We start from the raw sequence: 17,785 nt of genomic DNA, 5'->3' as shown, positions 1-17,785 counted from the left end.
CAGTTTGTAATTGAGCCCCAACAAAACTGTAGACACCAAAGACTTGGGTAAATTTCCCTAGCTGGTAATACCCTGTGTTGTACTGTCATATACTGTGGCCAGGAGGCAGTAACGCCATTCCTGAATCCATGGAGATGATGACAGGAAGTTCTATATTTGGTCCCCTCTTGAATCTGCCCTATGTGTCTCTTTTCTTTGGTTAATTTTAACCTGTCTCCTCACCCTGTAATAAATTCTAAGAGCTTTCAGTGAGTTCTGTGAGTCCTTTTTAGTGAATTCTCAAGCATGAATGTGGTCAAGGGGACTCCTAAACTTGCAACTGGTGTCTGAAATGAGGGCAGTCTTGCAGTGACTATTCTCTTGGAGTTTGGAGTTTGGCTAAACTTATTACAACCCAAACAAGATTAAAAACCCACAGGTTAGACCAGGAGTTCCTCGAGAGCAGAAACTTTATCAATATGACATGTAGTAAAAAAAATTTACAATATTGAATATTGAAATAAATTGATAGGAAAGTAGCATTCTCTAACAGTAATAGCGGTAATGTTAATAATAATGAAGATGAAGATGATAAAAACAGCAACCATTTACTGCATGCCTTTACTGCAGTCTCTGTTTACAGGTGAGGAACACAAGGATTAGAGTGAAATGGCTTGCTCAAGACCATACTAGTGACAAAGACAGTATGTAAGCCCTGATTTAACTAATTTTAAGGCCTATGCACTTTCCTATATTGTATCTCCTAAGACAAGCAAAGGAAGTTTAATATTCTATTTTGCAAAGAACAAATACAAATATCTAGCATTATCACCACTAAAATTGTATCATTAAAGACTAGCAATTGTCAGCACAGTCCAAAATGTGGAACACTTAACTTTGTCTCTTCTAACTAAGATGATAGTCTACGCATTCTGATGCTTACTTACAGCTTGCCTTTGAAATTCTTCTAAATAGAATATGAGCTACAAAGGTTAAAAGCAAACCAAAAGCTAACTTGTTGTGTATTGCTATCAAATGCTAAACACAAACTGCAAATACCTGAGGTGGATAGATAACATTTCTACCAAGAAAATATACAGTACCCAGATTTGTAAGCTACGAGCATCAAGTGCTTTCTTACCTTTTTCTCTACAAATTTTTCATTCTCTCTATAGATTTCTTTCACATCCTAGAACTGTTCTGCTATTCTCTAAGAAAGGCTGAAGGGAACTAGAATCTGTCAGTTCATGCAAGACAAGCTGGACTGTTTCAAGCTAAATATTCTACTCAAAGGTCTTTAAAAGGCCTTTTCACCTTGAAACTAGACTTGTTAGTCAAGAAATAAATAAACACAGATCTTACCCCAAAATATATATATAGCTGTATAGCAACCAGGAGACACTCTGAACAGAGCACTTTTTATTTTTAGTAATCATAAGAAAAACACAACGTGTTCAGGCAACTGGCTGTAATTAATTAATCAATTACATTAATTGGCTTTATGTAGGTCCAGAACAAACATTACATAATAAACACTATTTGTTGAAATTACTTTAAAATTCACTATCATACTTCCACTAGATATGAAAACAGTCAAGTTGTGCTATGTCAATTCTGGCAAACCAATCACGATAATAAAATTGTCTTAAGAGTGGAATAGTCTGGGTCTACATTAAAAAATAATAATTAAAAGAGTACTGAGTGATGTGAAATACAGGCAATATGAAGGAGAGAAAGTGAACATAAGTAGAGCACAAGAAAGAACGAGGACACGCTAATGAATCAGACATACACACTAATGCCCGCAAATAACCCACAGAGACAGAGAAAGTACCTGGAAAGCTGTGAGTGCGCCAGTCCCTGGGTTATACAGGCATCGCAGCGAAGGCATGCTGTCCGCCAGGCTGGAGCAGCCCAGCCACAGAGACCTGGGCATAGAGCACTGCAGAGAGAGGACAACTATGAGATGGGACAGTATGAGACAGGATGGCACAGATTACAGGAATTTTCAAAGCTTGGCTGAATGTAATACTCCAGTTGCAGCTGGCCTTTATGATAGAAACATATTCAAGAAACATACTACTTACAAGTTGTAACCCCAGAGAGAACCTCAAAAGGGGCACTAGTGGCCAAAAGGCAAGGGGAAAGAAAGGAGGTTACAGATCAAAGAAACAAATATCTAGTGAAAATTTTTTCTCTGTTCTTTTACGTAGGAGTCCAAAGGAAATCTACTTCTTAATCCAATAATCAATTCTTTTTCTCTCTACACCTCAACCCATCTCCCATAAATTCACCACAGGGTGAAATACTGCACAGACTAAGCAGCAAAAGGAACCCTTCATGGTAGCATTTCATTATCAGGAATGGTAAATTAGAAAATAAAATACAAGAGAAAAGTTGGTGTTTTTTAGAAGGTGGGGAGGAGGAAAAGAGAAAGTATCATGCCCCCACAGCTTTGACAGCGACCAACTCTGCACAGTTTGCATATGTTTTATGTATCTTGTTAGTCTGCTATTCATTAACCGAAATGCATAGTTACCATAGCAGCTGCCTCTTCATCTTTCCAGATGGATTGGGGGGCGGGGAGGGGGGGGCAACTCAAACAGAAGGGAAAACAACAAAGGAAGAGAGACAGGATGGAAAAAGAGAAAGAAAGAGAAAAAGAGAAAGAACCCAAAAAAGTTACTGGTATTAAAACCTCCTAAACAGAAAGATATGTGTGAGTATAAATATACACAGTGTATTCAGTAGCAAAAAAGAGCAGATATGATTTTTAGTAACATTAATTAAACACTATCAGTATTACTGCTCCTATAATCTTATAAAATAATATATCTTTTAAAAGAATTTTTACATGCTTCAAGTTTCTCTAAATGTATCCTCACCGGAGGTTTGGTCCATCAACTTGGGTGCTATTACAATCTAATAGTACTAAAAAAACTAAACACCTGATCATATGTAAAAACAGGAATACATATTTTAAAATATAGCAGTCAATACACATAATATTAAACTTGAAATTATAACTTTTGAAATATTTAGTATCATGGGACTTTTTCTTTTTTTTTTTTAATGTTTATCTATTTTCAAAAAGAGAGAGAGAGGAGACAGAGCATGAGCAGGGGAGGGACAGAGAGAGAGGGAGACACAGAATCCGAAGCAGGCTCCAGGCTCTGAGCTATCAGCACAGAGCCTGACGTGGGGCTCGAACTCATGAACAGCAAGATCATGACCTGAGCTGAAGTTGGATGCCCAACCAACTGAGTCACCCAGGTGCCCAGGACTTTTTTATTCTTAAAATACCCTAGTTGTAGGAATTAATATTAGGAAACAAAACATAGTATTTATTGCTCACACTCCCTATAATTGATATAAGAAGTGTGCAATGAAAACGACTCCAAAAAATCATCTGGTCTAGATCCTGCTTTCAGGTCATTATTTCCTCATTTTACAATTAAGGTGACTGATACCCAGGAAAAATTGAAGTATTTATTCATGATCATGAATTTAGAAAGCAGAGAAGTAGGTACTGGAAAACTGGCCTATTGCTTTTTAAGTGCCCTGCCTCCCTCCATCCATCCCTAGGTCATAATGTGGAGACATGAGACTTCAAAGAAGGGTATCTGCTAAAGGCATCACTGGATAACACACCAACCAAAATAGCTACGCTGCTTTCAACTACTACAACAATCTCCTGACTTTGTTCACTGTTCCCAATGTTCCTTCACCACAAGCTATAATCCATTCATTTTATGAAGAGCAACTAAGTAGAATAATTGTGTTCACCTTACTATCGTGTCACTCTCGCCAATAATTCATAATGGCTCCCTCTATCTACTGTAAACCCAAGCACTCTATTGATCTGATCTTTCCCTACTGCCTACATTAACACTTTCTCTGTCCTTCCAATTGGCCCTGGCACTCTAGCTAATAACTAACTTGATATTTTGTTCAAATATCCATCTTACTCCCATCCTCTGAACCTGTAATTTCCTTCTCCCTTTCACCCTACCAATGTACATCTCCCATTTACTTCAGCTCTCCTTAGAACTATTTATACTAATTGCAGTCTCATTCAGTAGGTCTCAGTAGCAGAGATTCTCATATTGTCAGAAGGCAATAGGGAGAAGAGATTAAGGGGGAGCAGGACAAAAAAAGTTTCTTTCTCCCTGAGAATCGCTGTTTTCATATTACTGCTCTACCACAGAGGTTATAAAGTTCTTCGCTAAAGTGTTTTTTTAAATAAATGATGTTGAAAAATTTCTAAGTCTAGGGGCACCTGGGTGGCTCAGTCACTGGTTGAGTGTCCAACTCTTGATTTCAACTTAGGTCATTATCTCACAGTTCGTGAATTCAAGTCCCGCACGGGGCTCTGCACTGATAGTGCAGCGCCTGCTTCAGATTCTCTCTCTCCTTCTCTCTCTGCCCCTCCGCTGCTCGCTCACTCTCTCAAAAATAAACATTTTTTTAAAAAAATTCTAAGTCAGAGGTGTCTGGGTGGCTCAGCTGGTTAAGAATCCAAATCTTGATTTCAGCTTAGGTCATGATCTCAAGGTCATGGGATTGAGCACCACGTCAGGCTCGATGCTGAGTGTGGAGCCCTGCTTGGGATTTCTTCTCTCCCTCTCTCTCTCTGTCCCTCCCCTGCTCATGTTCTCTCTCTCTCTCTCAAAATAAAGAAATAAACATTAAAAAAAAAAAAAGTTAAAAAAAATGTCTAAGTCTAGGGGTACCTGGCTGGCTTAGTTGGAAGATCATGCAACTCTTGATCTCAGGGTTGTGAGTTCAAGCCCCATGTTGGGCATAGAGATTACTTAAAAAAATAAATTTTTTAAAAAAACTTGTAAGTCTAATTTTTTAGTCATTTATTCAACAAAGATTTATTGAGCATTTTCTTTGTACTGTTCTAGAGACCAGGGATAGAACAATGAACAAGAGACAAAAATCCATTCTAGTGACATTCTGTCAAACTTAAATTATTCTATGTTTAAAATCTTTAATGTAAGAAACAAAACCACAAAAATCCAAAAACTTGTTTTTGAGAGTTGAGAGTTTCTCTCATGGTTAACGAGAGACACTGCACATTATAAAGCAATTGGTTAAAGTTCTATGTATGCCAGGTAGAAAAGAAAATCTCATCCTGGAGAAGGGACTGAATTTCAGAAAACTGGTAGAGTAAGGGAGAATAAAAAAGAGCGAATGAAAATACAGTAGAGGAAAAAGGAAATGGTAGAACGAAAAAGCAGTAAGCACTGGAAGACAGCTTTACTTCCCTTCGTAAGAGGTATACGGCTCATGCGCTTTATGCCACACTGAAGCCATCTGCATGATCACTTCCTTTTTATTAACTATGCATATTTGTTTGTATTTGTGAACACTCCCTGGTAAGTTTTTAAGGCACTCTTTTTGTAATGTTTTGTCTCCTTCATTTTATATTAGATCCTGGGTTATTTTTGCAGTATGTCCTTGATTAATTATTGTAACTTCCTTACTATTACTCATTCTAACACTCTTCCTTATTCATTCATCCCTATCCTCCATCGAAACTCCTAACTAAGAATTTGAAAGGACTTACCCCATCCCTTTAAACTAAAATTTCAAAATAAAATTATAATCAATAATGAAACAAAGACACCCAGAAAAGCCACTAGATATACTGGGATGATTTCTAAAGCAGCATTAACTTGCAAACACCACGCAGAGGATGCATTTTCCATTATTACAAGACAATTGGTATGGGTATGAAAACTACACTTGCATATAGTCAGATCTGAGCATTATCATAAGATTTTATACATTATAGCTCAATTTAAAAACCAATTTGAAAATTGGTTTGTATTATAACAATTAATCTTACCCATACTGGTAAATGCCACTTAAAAACATTGAGGGAAAAAAATATAATCACAAAATTAATGGAATAGGCTGTAACTTCTACTCTACCTCTTTCCCTTCTATCTTCACATTTAGGAGTATTTTCTAAATGAAGGGGGAAATCAAAAGAAATTTGGGTAACAGGTGGAAGTAAGTAAGTAAGTAACAGGTGGAAAGGAGTGTCACTTTGGTTACTATTCTTATGTATTCTATATAATTCAGGGCCATCCTGATTGGTTAATTTCTGACAAAGACCTAAGACTTCTTTTGTCCTTCAATGTTTAATATATAATCCCCTTTAAAGCTTACCTTTAAAACCCCGAAGAGCACAAATAGTTTTCTACTTGAAGTTTAGGCTACAAAATATTTAAATTTCTAAGGTTTTCTCTCTACATTAATTAAAAAAAATTTTTAATTAAAAAAAGCAGATTCGTGGGGCACCTGGGTAGCTCAGTTGGTTAATTGTCTGACTTAGGCTCAGGTCATGATCTCACCGTTCCTGAGTTTGAGCCCCGTGTCAGGCTCTGTGCTGACAGCTCAGAGCCTGGAGCCTGCTTCAGATCCTGTGTCTCCTGCGCTTGCACACCCACGCGCGCGCTCTCTCTCTCTCTCTCAAAAGTAAACATTAAAAAACAAAAAGGCAGGTTCTAGAGACATCTGGGTGGCTCAGTCAATGAGGCATCTGACTCTTGATTTTGGCTCAGGTCATGATCTCAGGGTTTCATGAGTGAGAGCTCCACATCGGGCTCTGTGGACTGGCTGCTCAGAGCCTGCTTGGGATTCTCTCTCCTTTGCTCTCTGCCCCTTCCCCACTTGCGCTCTCTCTGTCTCTCTCAAAATAAACTTAAAAAAAAAAAAAAAAAAAAAGCAGGTTCTAATAATTTAGAACTGCAATCTAGCAACTACATCCTCACATTTAAATATTTAATTTCTGTTAACTGTTAAAGAGCTTGTGAATGACCTACTCCTTAAATGTTACTCCTATGCAATCTCAAAAGATACAACAGTTTAGATCATACGTGTGCCTTCATCCTATACAAATCCAGTCCTACACAGCACATGTTTGTCTCTTCAGCTTTCTCCATTTAACCTCATTCCAACTAACTCTACTCTGCAAAATCAAAGAAAGTTGAAGGCCATAATAATTACAACTGAATTCTGTTATCCAACTAAGTTTACCAGCTTTTGAAAAGCAGACACAGCATTTTAAAAAATCCTTGAACATGTTTTCTACTACTTGGAAGAATCAGAAAGAGATTGAAATGTTGCAACAAAGGGCCTCCAGTGCTTCAAGAAGAATATACTACCGAGTGCCCTTCAGGTTCAACAGTACAAATTCATTTTCACAGAAAAACTGAAAACCTTGACTCCTCCCCCTACTTGGCTGCCTAGAGAAAAGTCACAGTTCCTCTTCACTGATAGAGAGCCCTGCAGGCAAAGGGCTGGCCTCAGCATTTACTATATGAAAGCTGAATGACAAAATCTCCTAAACTCAGGTCCCTGTTGGTCAACTTCTAGGAGTAATAGAAGCTATAATAATCAACAATAAAAAGATTGCTGCATTGAGAGTTTGTGTATCCTTAAGCCATGGAATAGAAGAATTCCCTTTTCACTACTATATCAACTAAAAAGTCAGGCCAAGAGAACTACAGTATTCCATAGGCCATGTAATAGATTCAGAATCTACCTATACAAATTCAATGACTGCCTCTTAAGAATCCCCATTTAGTTCACTCACTTTAAAAATGAAACTCTACATGTCACATAGGATAGTCATATCTGCCTAGCCTTATTGCACAAGGTTGTGATAAAATTAAAATTAAAATAAGAGTACAAAAGAAAAAACATATAAATTGGCATCATTACTAAGAACAGAATTCCATGAATGTCACTTGCATTTCAAAATGTTCTGGGAAGCCATTGCGAACCGCAGACCATAGAATCAATAAATTAATCCGTCAATCAAATACTTACTGTTCTTTACCAGAATGGATACATACAGAGTACAAGAGAAGAACCAAAATTTATCAGGCATTAATTGTGCTAGACCCTTTAAATACATTATACCATTTAATGACTACAATCCACGTCAAAGGGTTATTAATATTTCACTTAAACTCGAGAGTAAACTCGAGTTCAGAAGAGTTACAGTAACTACATGGCAATGACAGAAATAAGACCCTAATGTGTTTGTCTACCCAAACCCAAAGATTCACCACAACAACGACCTGTTCTCAAGTAGTTTACACTCTATCTTAGGGAGATAAATTAACCAACACAAACAGTAACTGCCAGGAAAAACAGAAGAATGTATTAAATTGTGTTAGACAACAGCTGCTGTATAAGTTTAATTAAAATTTAGAAAACTTCAGACACAGCCTTTAATTTTATTGTAGCACTTGTTATTATATGTAATTTAATTATATATTTGCTCCTCTATCAGCCTGTAGTCCTCAGAGAGATGAGTCATATATATATATATATATATATATATATATATATTCTTTTTAATCTCCAGTATCTGGTCATAGCAGATACTCAATAAATGTGAGCTTATGGTGAGAGATCATGGACACCTACATACCACAGAGAAAGAAACATTTTTTACTTATGGAATAGTAAAAACACTGATAAAATAACAATGGTTACTTTACTAACACCAATCTTACTAGACTGGAAGATCTTACTAGACTGGTGTTGGATAAAGCTCTTTCACAATTCATTATCTTACTTACCTGTAAAACAATCTAGCAAGGTAAATAAGATCCAGAGGGGTTAAATAAATTAACAAAAGTTGATGGGTACCTAGCAAGCAAGCAGTAAAAATGGGATTCAAAACTAGGTATTTTAGTACCTAGGATAGTCCCACATAAAAATGGCACTTAAAAAGGAATCCCACCCAGGAGGCTGTTGTAATCATCAAAGTAATGGCCATGGAGAAGATAAATGTACATCAAAAGAAAAATCAACAGGATTTAATGACCGACTATAAGGAAAGAAGGAGTACAGTCAGAAATGACTGTAAGATTTCAAATTTGAAGGACTAGAAGTCCAAGAAGCACTGTTGGACAAGGCAGGAGGAAAGTGAGCTAGATAAGCTCAGAAATCATTAATTTGACATGATAATACACCTCTAGTATGTAAAAATTTAGCATGAAAGCTTGGATATAAACGTGTAAAGATTACATAGATGTGGGAATCACTGAGTTCTACATAAGCACTAGGTTAAAAGCATTTGCTGTAAAAATACTAGTGAGGTTTTTTTAAATAAAATTTTATTCCTCTTTCCTTGTCTCCTTTCCTACTTGAAAAATTCAATTCAACAGCCATTAAGTAAGAACAGGCTAAGTGGGCATCCCGCTGAGTGGTAGAAGTGGTAGCTGTAGTGACCCGATACAGGCTTTTGGAGTCCAAGTAGTATGAGAAAGGTGTCTCTGAGGGGTTAGAGGCCTGCCACAGTTTCAGAGCTCAAGCTGGGTGAGGGAAAAAATATGCACAAGACGGTGGCCTGGCAGGGGGTACCACACCCTAGGGGACTGAGAAAGGCTTCCACATGGGGGACCAGAATGGCAGGAGCAGGATGATGAGGGATGTGATGGAGCAGGGCAGGGCAGGAAGGCAGGGCAGCAAGGGTTCCCAAAGTGAACAGAAGACATTCATTGAGAGTGGAGGGATATTGGCCCAACACTGAGTTTCAGACCCAGTGGGATAAGCAGGGTGGAGGGGCAGTGGCCCAAAACAGTGTTTCAGACCCAATGGGAGAGGAGCCCAATGCAAATAATCAGAAACCTAAAGAGTAAGGAAAACATCCACACAGAATATGAGGTAGGGAATGAAGAGCCTTCTACTAGCAACGGGAGATGAGTTATATAGGAGGATTGATCAAATAAGGGGGTAGATCAAATACTGAGGATAGAAGCAAGATTTCTCATAAAGTTACAAGATACAGAAAAGAAAAACTGAATGAATGCTATGTTGCTGAACTACAATTAAAGATATTGTGAGCTCAAAGCTTACAGTACATGGAGAAATTTCTAGGTAAATGATATATATGTATGTGTACATACATACACATTACAGATACAGGTTTCCACTGCTATCCAAAAGTAGAGTGTTCCTATGAAACCTTTCGTAAGCTAAAATGGCATAAAGCAAGGAAAGAATTACCATGAATTTATATGGAAACATTTTTAGTGTTCCCAGACCCAAAAAAAAATAACCTCTCCTAGGATCTTCTGATACCTCACAGCACATCTTGCTAATGGACACACAAAATAAAAGGAGATAAAGCAGGGGCGCCTGGGTGGCTCAGTCGGCTAAGCGTCCGACTTCAGCTCAGGTTAAATAAACGTTAAAAAAAAAAATTTAAGGGGCGCCTGGGTGGCTCAGTCGGTTGAGCATCCGACTTCGGCTCAGGTCATGATCTCGCAGTTCGTGGTTTCGAGCCCCGCATCAGGCTCTGTGCTGACCTCTTGCTCAGAGCCTGGAGCCTGCTTCGGATTCTGTGTCTCCTTCTCTCTCTGCCCTTCCCCTGCTCACGCTTTGTCTCACTCTGTTTCTCAAAAATAAATAAATGTAAAAAATTTAAAAAAAAATTAAAAAAAAAAAGGAGATAAAGCAAAGATGTTCATAAAGCTATGGAGGCTTGATGCTGAGATGCTGAGTATAATTCTTGGAGAAGGAGCATGACAGTGCCACTCTTACTGCTCCAGGGAATAGTACGCTCCCTCTACCACAATTGACAGCAAAACAAATACCGAATGCTACTTTTACTTGTCTCCTTTTTTCATAAAAGTGAGAATCTCCTTCATATTTCTTTTGGTTAGTGAAAACAGGTACTAATGTAGGTCTTTTATAAAAGCAAAATGATATGAAGCAGGAGATACCTGTACACAAAAACACACCCCCGTTCTATCATTTGAGAAGGCTCACTAACTGTAACCCCCTAATAGCAATGAATACATTTAACGATCCTAAATATCACTCTCCAAGCTGCTTAGAACAATGGCTGAATCCAGGACTCGGGCAGGAAAAAGTTTAAGATGAGCAAAGAACATTTTCTCATGGTACTCAAAGGATAACGGAAACATCGCAAAATGACATGGGGCCACTATGAAATGCTCTCACAGGATAAATTTGAGACAAATCAGATATCAAAATAATGATAATAGTGGATTATAACTGTGGTAGGCAAAATGTAACATACTCCCTAATGATCCCTACTTCTTGGCATTCACAACCCTTGTGTAATCCTATCGATGCCCTTAAGTATGGGACAGCCTAATACCTTCTAAGTTACATAAAACAGTAACTTCCATCTTACTAACAGACACTACTGCCTTCTTGGCTTGGATGTATTAATGAAGCAAGTAGTCCACATGGCAAAGAACTGAGGATGGCCTCCTACCAACAGCCAGCTAGGAATTGAGACTCTCAGTCCAACAGCCCTTAAAGAAAGGCATTCTGCAACAAACAAACAAACAAACAACGACGACATGTAACAAAAACCAAAAAACATGTAAGCTTGCAAGTGGATCTCTCCTCAATCACGCTTTCAAATGAGACCTCAGCCCTGGCCTACCCCTTGATTACAGCCTCATGAGAGATGTTGAAGCAAAGGATTTGGGTCAGCCATGGCCAGGCTCCTGACCCAAAGGAACTGCAAGATAATAAATGTGTGTTGCATGTTATTATTAGCCACTAAATTTGTGGTAATTTGGTATGCGGCAAAAGATACCTAATATAATAAGCCATCGAGTAAAATAAAAATATATGACTCTATTAATAATATAGAGAGAATAAACTGAAAGTTTCATGAGAAGCATGATAATTGAATAGTCTCAAATGTCTCCCCATATAAAACAGTAACTTTAAAGTGGAAAAACCTGGTTGACCTCTTAATCAAGTGATCAACATTAATATCACCAATAATGAAACAAATTAAAATCATGTGTCATCTGAGAGGATACAATAAGAACAACACAGCATCACTTCTGTGATATTCTGCCAAAGATACACAGCCTCTACCTAATCATAAGAAAACGTCAGGAAATCCCAAACTAAAAAACAATCTACAAAATAACTGGCTTATAATCCTCAAAAAAGTCAATGTCATGAAAGTCAAGGAAAGATTGAAGAACCATCCCAGATTGAAAGAGACATAAAAAGTATGACAACATAATGCAACATGTGATTCTGACCTAGATCCTTTTGCTATAAAGGACATTTATTAGGATTGCTAGAAAAACTTGAATACAGTCTGTAAATTAGTTGGCAGTCCTTATTTTTGATAGCTATTAATAGGTTATGTAAGAGAATGCTCTTGTTTGTAGGAAATACATATCAAAGAATTCAGGAGTGATGAGAAATCATGTCTGTACCTTAGTCTCAAATGATTTATAGGAAAATGTTACTTGTATTTTACTTGCAACTTTTCTGTAAACTTGAGAATGTTTTTAAAATAATATGAAATTTTAATTAATGAAAAATTATATTAAGATGTTGCTTCAGCTATGGTGTATTAATTGTTATGAAACTAAATTTTATGTACAAAAAGAGAACTATAAAATCTGAATAAAATACAGAAAGCTATTTGAAGGCATCAGAGAACAACTAATGCAGCTAAGACTTTAGGGGCCAAAATTCTAGGCAGGAGGGAAATGTATTGCAGTGAATCTGATATTCTATGCAATTTCCCTCCAGACATTTGCTGACATTTGGTCCTATGTTTTGCATGTAGAGTCAGATTTGAAAAACCAAATTTAAAATTTATTTAGCAATCTCATGGTGCTAAGGCACCAAAAACTGGAATACAGAACCGATCAAGGACAAGGTACCCTGGGGAAAAAAAGTTAGACTTTCAGTTGACGCCATGGAAAGACACCAGAAATCAATCAAACCAAAGGGATATGTCCATGAAAAGAATATTAAACCCTATGAAGGAAGCTATCATCTAAAGTCTCCACCATTTCATGTTTACCATTCAATAACAATTACCAAGAATTCAAAGAAAAGGGATTAAATGTTGCCCCCCCCAAAAACCCAGAAAAATAAACAATAAAAACAGACCCAAATAGCCAAAAGGTGGAAATAACCCAAGTATCTGCCAGTAGATAAATGGATAAATAAAATGTGGCATATACATACAATGGAATACTATTCAACCTTAAAAAGGAACGAAATTCTGACATGTGCTACAATATGGACGAATCTTAAAAACATTATGCTAAATGAAAAAAGCCAGTCAGAAAAAGGAAAATACTGTATGATTCCAACTCATATGAGGTACCAAGAGTAATCAAACTGAGAAAGAATAGTGGTTGCCGAAGGAAGAAGAGAATGGGGAATTGCTGTTTAACTGGCCTATAATTTTGCAAGATGAAAAAGTTCTGGAGATAGGCTGGCCAACAACGTGAATGTAAAACTACTGAACTTAACAATGAGTAAGATGATTATGTACATTTTAATACAATTTTTTAAAGCCCCCAAAAGTAGTAAGTATTGGAACTCCGAAACACAGGCTTTAAAATAACCATGTTTAAGGGGCGCCTGGGTGGCTCAGTTGGTTAACCTTCTGACTTCAGCTCAAGTCATGATCTCACGGTCCGTGGGTTCGAGCTCTGCATTGGGCTCTGTGCTGACAGCTCAGAGCCTGGAGCCTGCTTCTGATTCTGTGTCTCCCTCTTTCTCTCTGCCCCTCCCCTGCTCATGCTCTGTCTCTCTCCATGTCTGAAAATGAATAAACATTAAAAAATTAAAAAAAACAAACAAACATGTTTGAGGCACGTGGGTGACTCAGTCGATTAAGTGTCTGACTTGATTTTGGCTCAGGTTACAATCTCGCAATTTGTGGGTTCGAGCCCTACATTGGGCTCCGCACTGACAGGGCAGAGCCTGCTTAGAATTCTCTCTCAAAACAAATAAAAATAAACTTTAAAATAACCACTTTTAGGGGGTGCCTGGGTGGGTCAGTCAGTTAAGTATCTGACTTCAGCTCAGGTCATGATCTCACAGTCCATGAGTTTGAGCCCTGCCTTGGGCTCTGTGCTGACAGCTCAGAGCCTGGAGCCTGCTTCAGATTCTGTGTCTCCCTCTCTCTCTGCCCCTCCTCCACTCATGTTCTCTCTCTCTCTCTCTCTCACACACACACACACAAATATAAACATTAAAAAAATAAAAAAATAAAATAACCACGTTTAAGATATTCAAGATGAAAAAAATGAAGCATTCCATCAGAAAACTCAAATCTATAACAGAACATATATACCACAGAAGTTAATATTACAAACACAAAAGCTGAATTTAAGAATTCTTGGGGCACCTGGGTGGCTCCGTTGGTTGAGTGTCTGACTTCAGCCCAGGTCATGATCTCATGGTTCATGAGTTCAAGCCCCATATCGGCTTGCTGCTGTCAGCACAGAGCCCGCTTGGGATCTTCTGTCCTTCTCTCTGTCCTTCCCCTACTTGCGCTCCCTCAAAAATAAATAAAACATTAAAAAAAAAAAAAAGGATTCTTTAGACTGGTGGGGTACCTGGGTGGCTCAGCCGGTTAAGTATCTGACTTCAGCTCAGGTCATGATCTTGGGATTCATGGGTTCGAGCTGCCCCACATCGGGCTCTGTGCTGACAGCTGGAGCCTGAAGCCTCCTTCAGATTCTGTCTCCCTCTCTCTCTGCCCCTCCCCCACTCACCCTCTGTGTCTCTCTCTCTCTCTCAAAAATAAACATAAAAAAAAATTGGCAAACTGCCTCTTTCATTATCCATTTTTGTAAAATATCTCGTGGAATTAACACTGGAAGAGGAGACAATACAACTGTATTTCATGTTGTCTATGCATAAACTCAATAACAGATGTGCAGTGACTAATTCACAACAGACTTTGGAACAAGTGTGATCATGATGAGTATCTGCCTTACCCACAGTGAACTGCAGACCAGAAAGCTTGTACTTTATAAAAATTACAGTTAATACACGGATAACTAAAATTTCAGCCATGTTTTGGGGAAACAGTATTATTTAACTGAACTTTAGTAAACTGAAATTTGTGCATATCAGAACCATGTAAAGTGAGGTCTTCCAGTACATTAAATAAAATATGAACTCTCAGTAAAAGCACACTAGACTTTAGCTTCCACCATAAGAGAGTAGCTAATATCAAAAATAGCCCCCCATCATGGACAAGAAAATTGGACAAAATATGTGAAACATATATTTGAAGACAACTTGGACAACAGGCAATAAACAGATTGTAATGACCCTCATCATCGTCCTACTCTTACACCTCAAAGCATTTTTCAGTCAATGGCACAAGAAAGGGGGAATCCAAGCAGAGCAAAATGGGACAACTTATTGAGGAAATACAGAACAGAATTTGGGGAAGCCAAAGAGACTAGAATTGATGAGGCAGAATACTGGAGAATGAATTATATGCACAAATAAGCTTCAGATATCTGAACATTAAGTCTGCTCCTGAACACAAAATCCTATTTACATGAAGTGAAACTCTACAAGGCCAAGCAAAGAACTATGAGGGAGCTAGAAGCTCAATAACTCCCAGAACCCACACAGGGCTAGGGAACTTTTTTGTTTTGACCATCCAGATTGCAGAAGCCTAGCTGAACACTTGGGACTTTCAGCAGGAGACCCAGAAAGCTCACACCTCACTTATAGGGATAAACTACACTAGTATAAAGGTTACACTAAGTCTACGCTAATAAAATTTAAAATCAAGCCACAACAGTATCAAGCTGATCCACAGGAAACTTAACTGCTGGCTGAAATAAATTCAACCTTCTTTTAAAAAGACAATAAAATACAAATATTGAATAATGTAACATTCACAATCTAAATCTAAAATTACTAGATGAAACAAGCAGCAATAAAATGTGACCCATAATCAGGAAGAATACCAGTCAATGGAAGCAGATCCAAAAATGATAGAGAGGGTGAAATCAGCAGACCAAAATATTGAAATAGCTACTATAACATGAACATAGTGAAAGGAACTGTAGGATTTAAAAAAAAAATGAATGCAATAGAACTCCCAGGGAAAAAAAAATACAATGTCTGAAATGTTAATTTCATGAGATAGGATTAAGAGCTGTAGAAGAAAAGATTAGTGAACTTGAAGAAATAGCAATATGCAAAATAAAGCACTAAGAGAAAAAAAAAACTGGAAAAAATTGAACACCTCAATGACCTGTGGGAAATAATAAAGTAGTCCCAAATATGTATAATTGGTGTCCCACAAAGAAAACTGGGGGCATTTGGAGGGGGGCAGCATAAAATATATTTGGAAAATATGTTTCCCAAATATATTTAGAAAATGATACTGGATATATCAGCCAGGATGTGGAGGAAAAGGAACCCTCATGTACTGTTGGTGCAAATGACTGTGGAAAACAGTATGAAGTTTCCTCAAAAAGTTAAAAATAGATTGGGGCGCCTGGGTGGCGCAGTCAGTTAAGCGTCGGACTTCAGCCAGGTCACGATCTCGCGGTCCGTGAGTTCGAGCCCCGCGTCAGGCTCTGGGCTGATGGCTCAGAGCCTGGAGCCTGTTTCCGATTCTGTGTCTCCCTCTCTCTCTGCCCCTCCCCCATTCATGCTCTGTCTCTCTCTGTCCCAAAAATAAATAAACGTTGGAAAAAAAAATCTAAAAGTTAAAAATAGAATTGCCATATGATCCAGTAATTCTACTACTGGGTTATTTACCCAAAGAAAATAAAAACACTAATTTAAAATGATATATGCACCCCTATGTTTACTGCAGCATTATTTACAATAGCCAAGGTACAGAAGCAACCCAAGTGTCCATCAATAAATGAATGGATAAAAAAGATGTGGTATATATATAAAATGAACATATATGGATATAGATATACACACACAATAGAATATTTTTCAGCCATTAAAAAAACGAAATCTTTCCATTTGCAACAACATGGATGAACCTAGACAGTATAATGTTAAGTAAAACAAGTCAGAGACAAATACCATATGATTTCACTCATATGTGGAATTAAAGAAACAAAACAAATCAACAAAGAAAAACGGAGACAAACAAAAAAGCAGACTCTTAAACACAGAGAACAAACTGGTGGCTGCCAGAGAGGAGATGGGCAGGAGAATGGGTGAAACAGATAAAGGGAAGTAAGAGTACACTTATCTTGATGAGTACTGAGAAATTTATAGAATTTTGAATCCTTATACTGTGCACCTGAAACTAATGTAACACTGTATGTTACTCATACTTCAATTTAAAAATAAATATGAAAAGTGCCAGAAATATTAAATATGTGAGTAAATATTTTTGAAATCCTTCTCATTTTAAAAATTTACTTTAAAAACAATAAACAATTTAAAAATAAATATCAATTTAACAATAATGAATTATGATATTCATAATTGGAAACAAAATATATGAAAATAACACCACAAGAATAATAGAAAAGGAAATATATGAGAAGTGAAATAGTATTTCAAGGGAGTTTGTAGTAAGTTAAAAGTACATATAGTTTGGCAAATCACATATTTGATAAGGGTCTAGTATTCGGAATATATAAAGAACTTCTACAACTCAACAAAAAGAAAACCCGATTCAAAAATGGACAAAGGAGGGGCGCCTGGGTGGCTCAGTCGGTTAAGCGTCCGACTTCAACTCAGGTCACGATCTCACGGTCCATGAGTTCGAGCCCCGCGTCGGGCTCTGGGCTGATGGCTCAGAGCCTGGAGCCTGCTTTGGATTCTGTGTCTCCCTCTCTCTCTGCCCCTCCCCCGTTCATGCTCTGTCTCTCTCTGTCTCAAAAATAGATAAACATTAAAAAAAAAAATTTAAAAAAAACAACAAAAATGGACAAAGAACTTAAACACATATTTCTCCAAAGATACATAAATGGACAACAAGCACATAAAAAGGGTGCTCAACATCATTAGT

At 37.6% G+C, this 17,785-nt stretch overlaps 1 protein-coding gene across 2 annotated transcripts in view; it reads right to left on the bottom strand.

Moving 5' to 3' along the window:
* BTRC (beta-transducin repeat containing E3 ubiquitin protein ligase) overlaps positions 1–17,785 on the bottom strand; it is a 181,997-nt gene that overhangs the window by 117,686 nt on the left and 46,526 nt on the right. The window contains exon 1 of one of the 2 annotated variants that reach the window (XM_047073329.1): positions 1,814–1,914. The exons of the other annotated variant lie outside the window; for it this stretch is intronic. Within the exon in view, the coding sequence (XP_046929285.1) occupies positions 1,814–1,870 (57 nt within the window). The 5' untranslated portion in view covers positions 1,871–1,914. Of the gene's footprint in view, positions 1–1,813; positions 1,915–17,785 lie in introns of those variants that run through there. 2 annotated transcript variants of the gene reach the window in all.

Source organism: Lynx rufus, unplaced genomic scaffold (assembly GCF_022079265.1).
Source record: "Lynx rufus isolate CCGP_SWC_20201006 ecotype Redwood Valley unplaced genomic scaffold, mLynRuf1.p SCAF_11, whole genome shotgun sequence".
In the NCBI taxonomy this organism is placed as follows: domain Eukaryota; kingdom Metazoa; phylum Chordata; class Mammalia; order Carnivora; family Felidae; genus Lynx; species Lynx rufus.
Note: the sequence above shows the minus strand (reverse complement) of the source record. Positions and strands in the feature narration are given on the sequence as shown.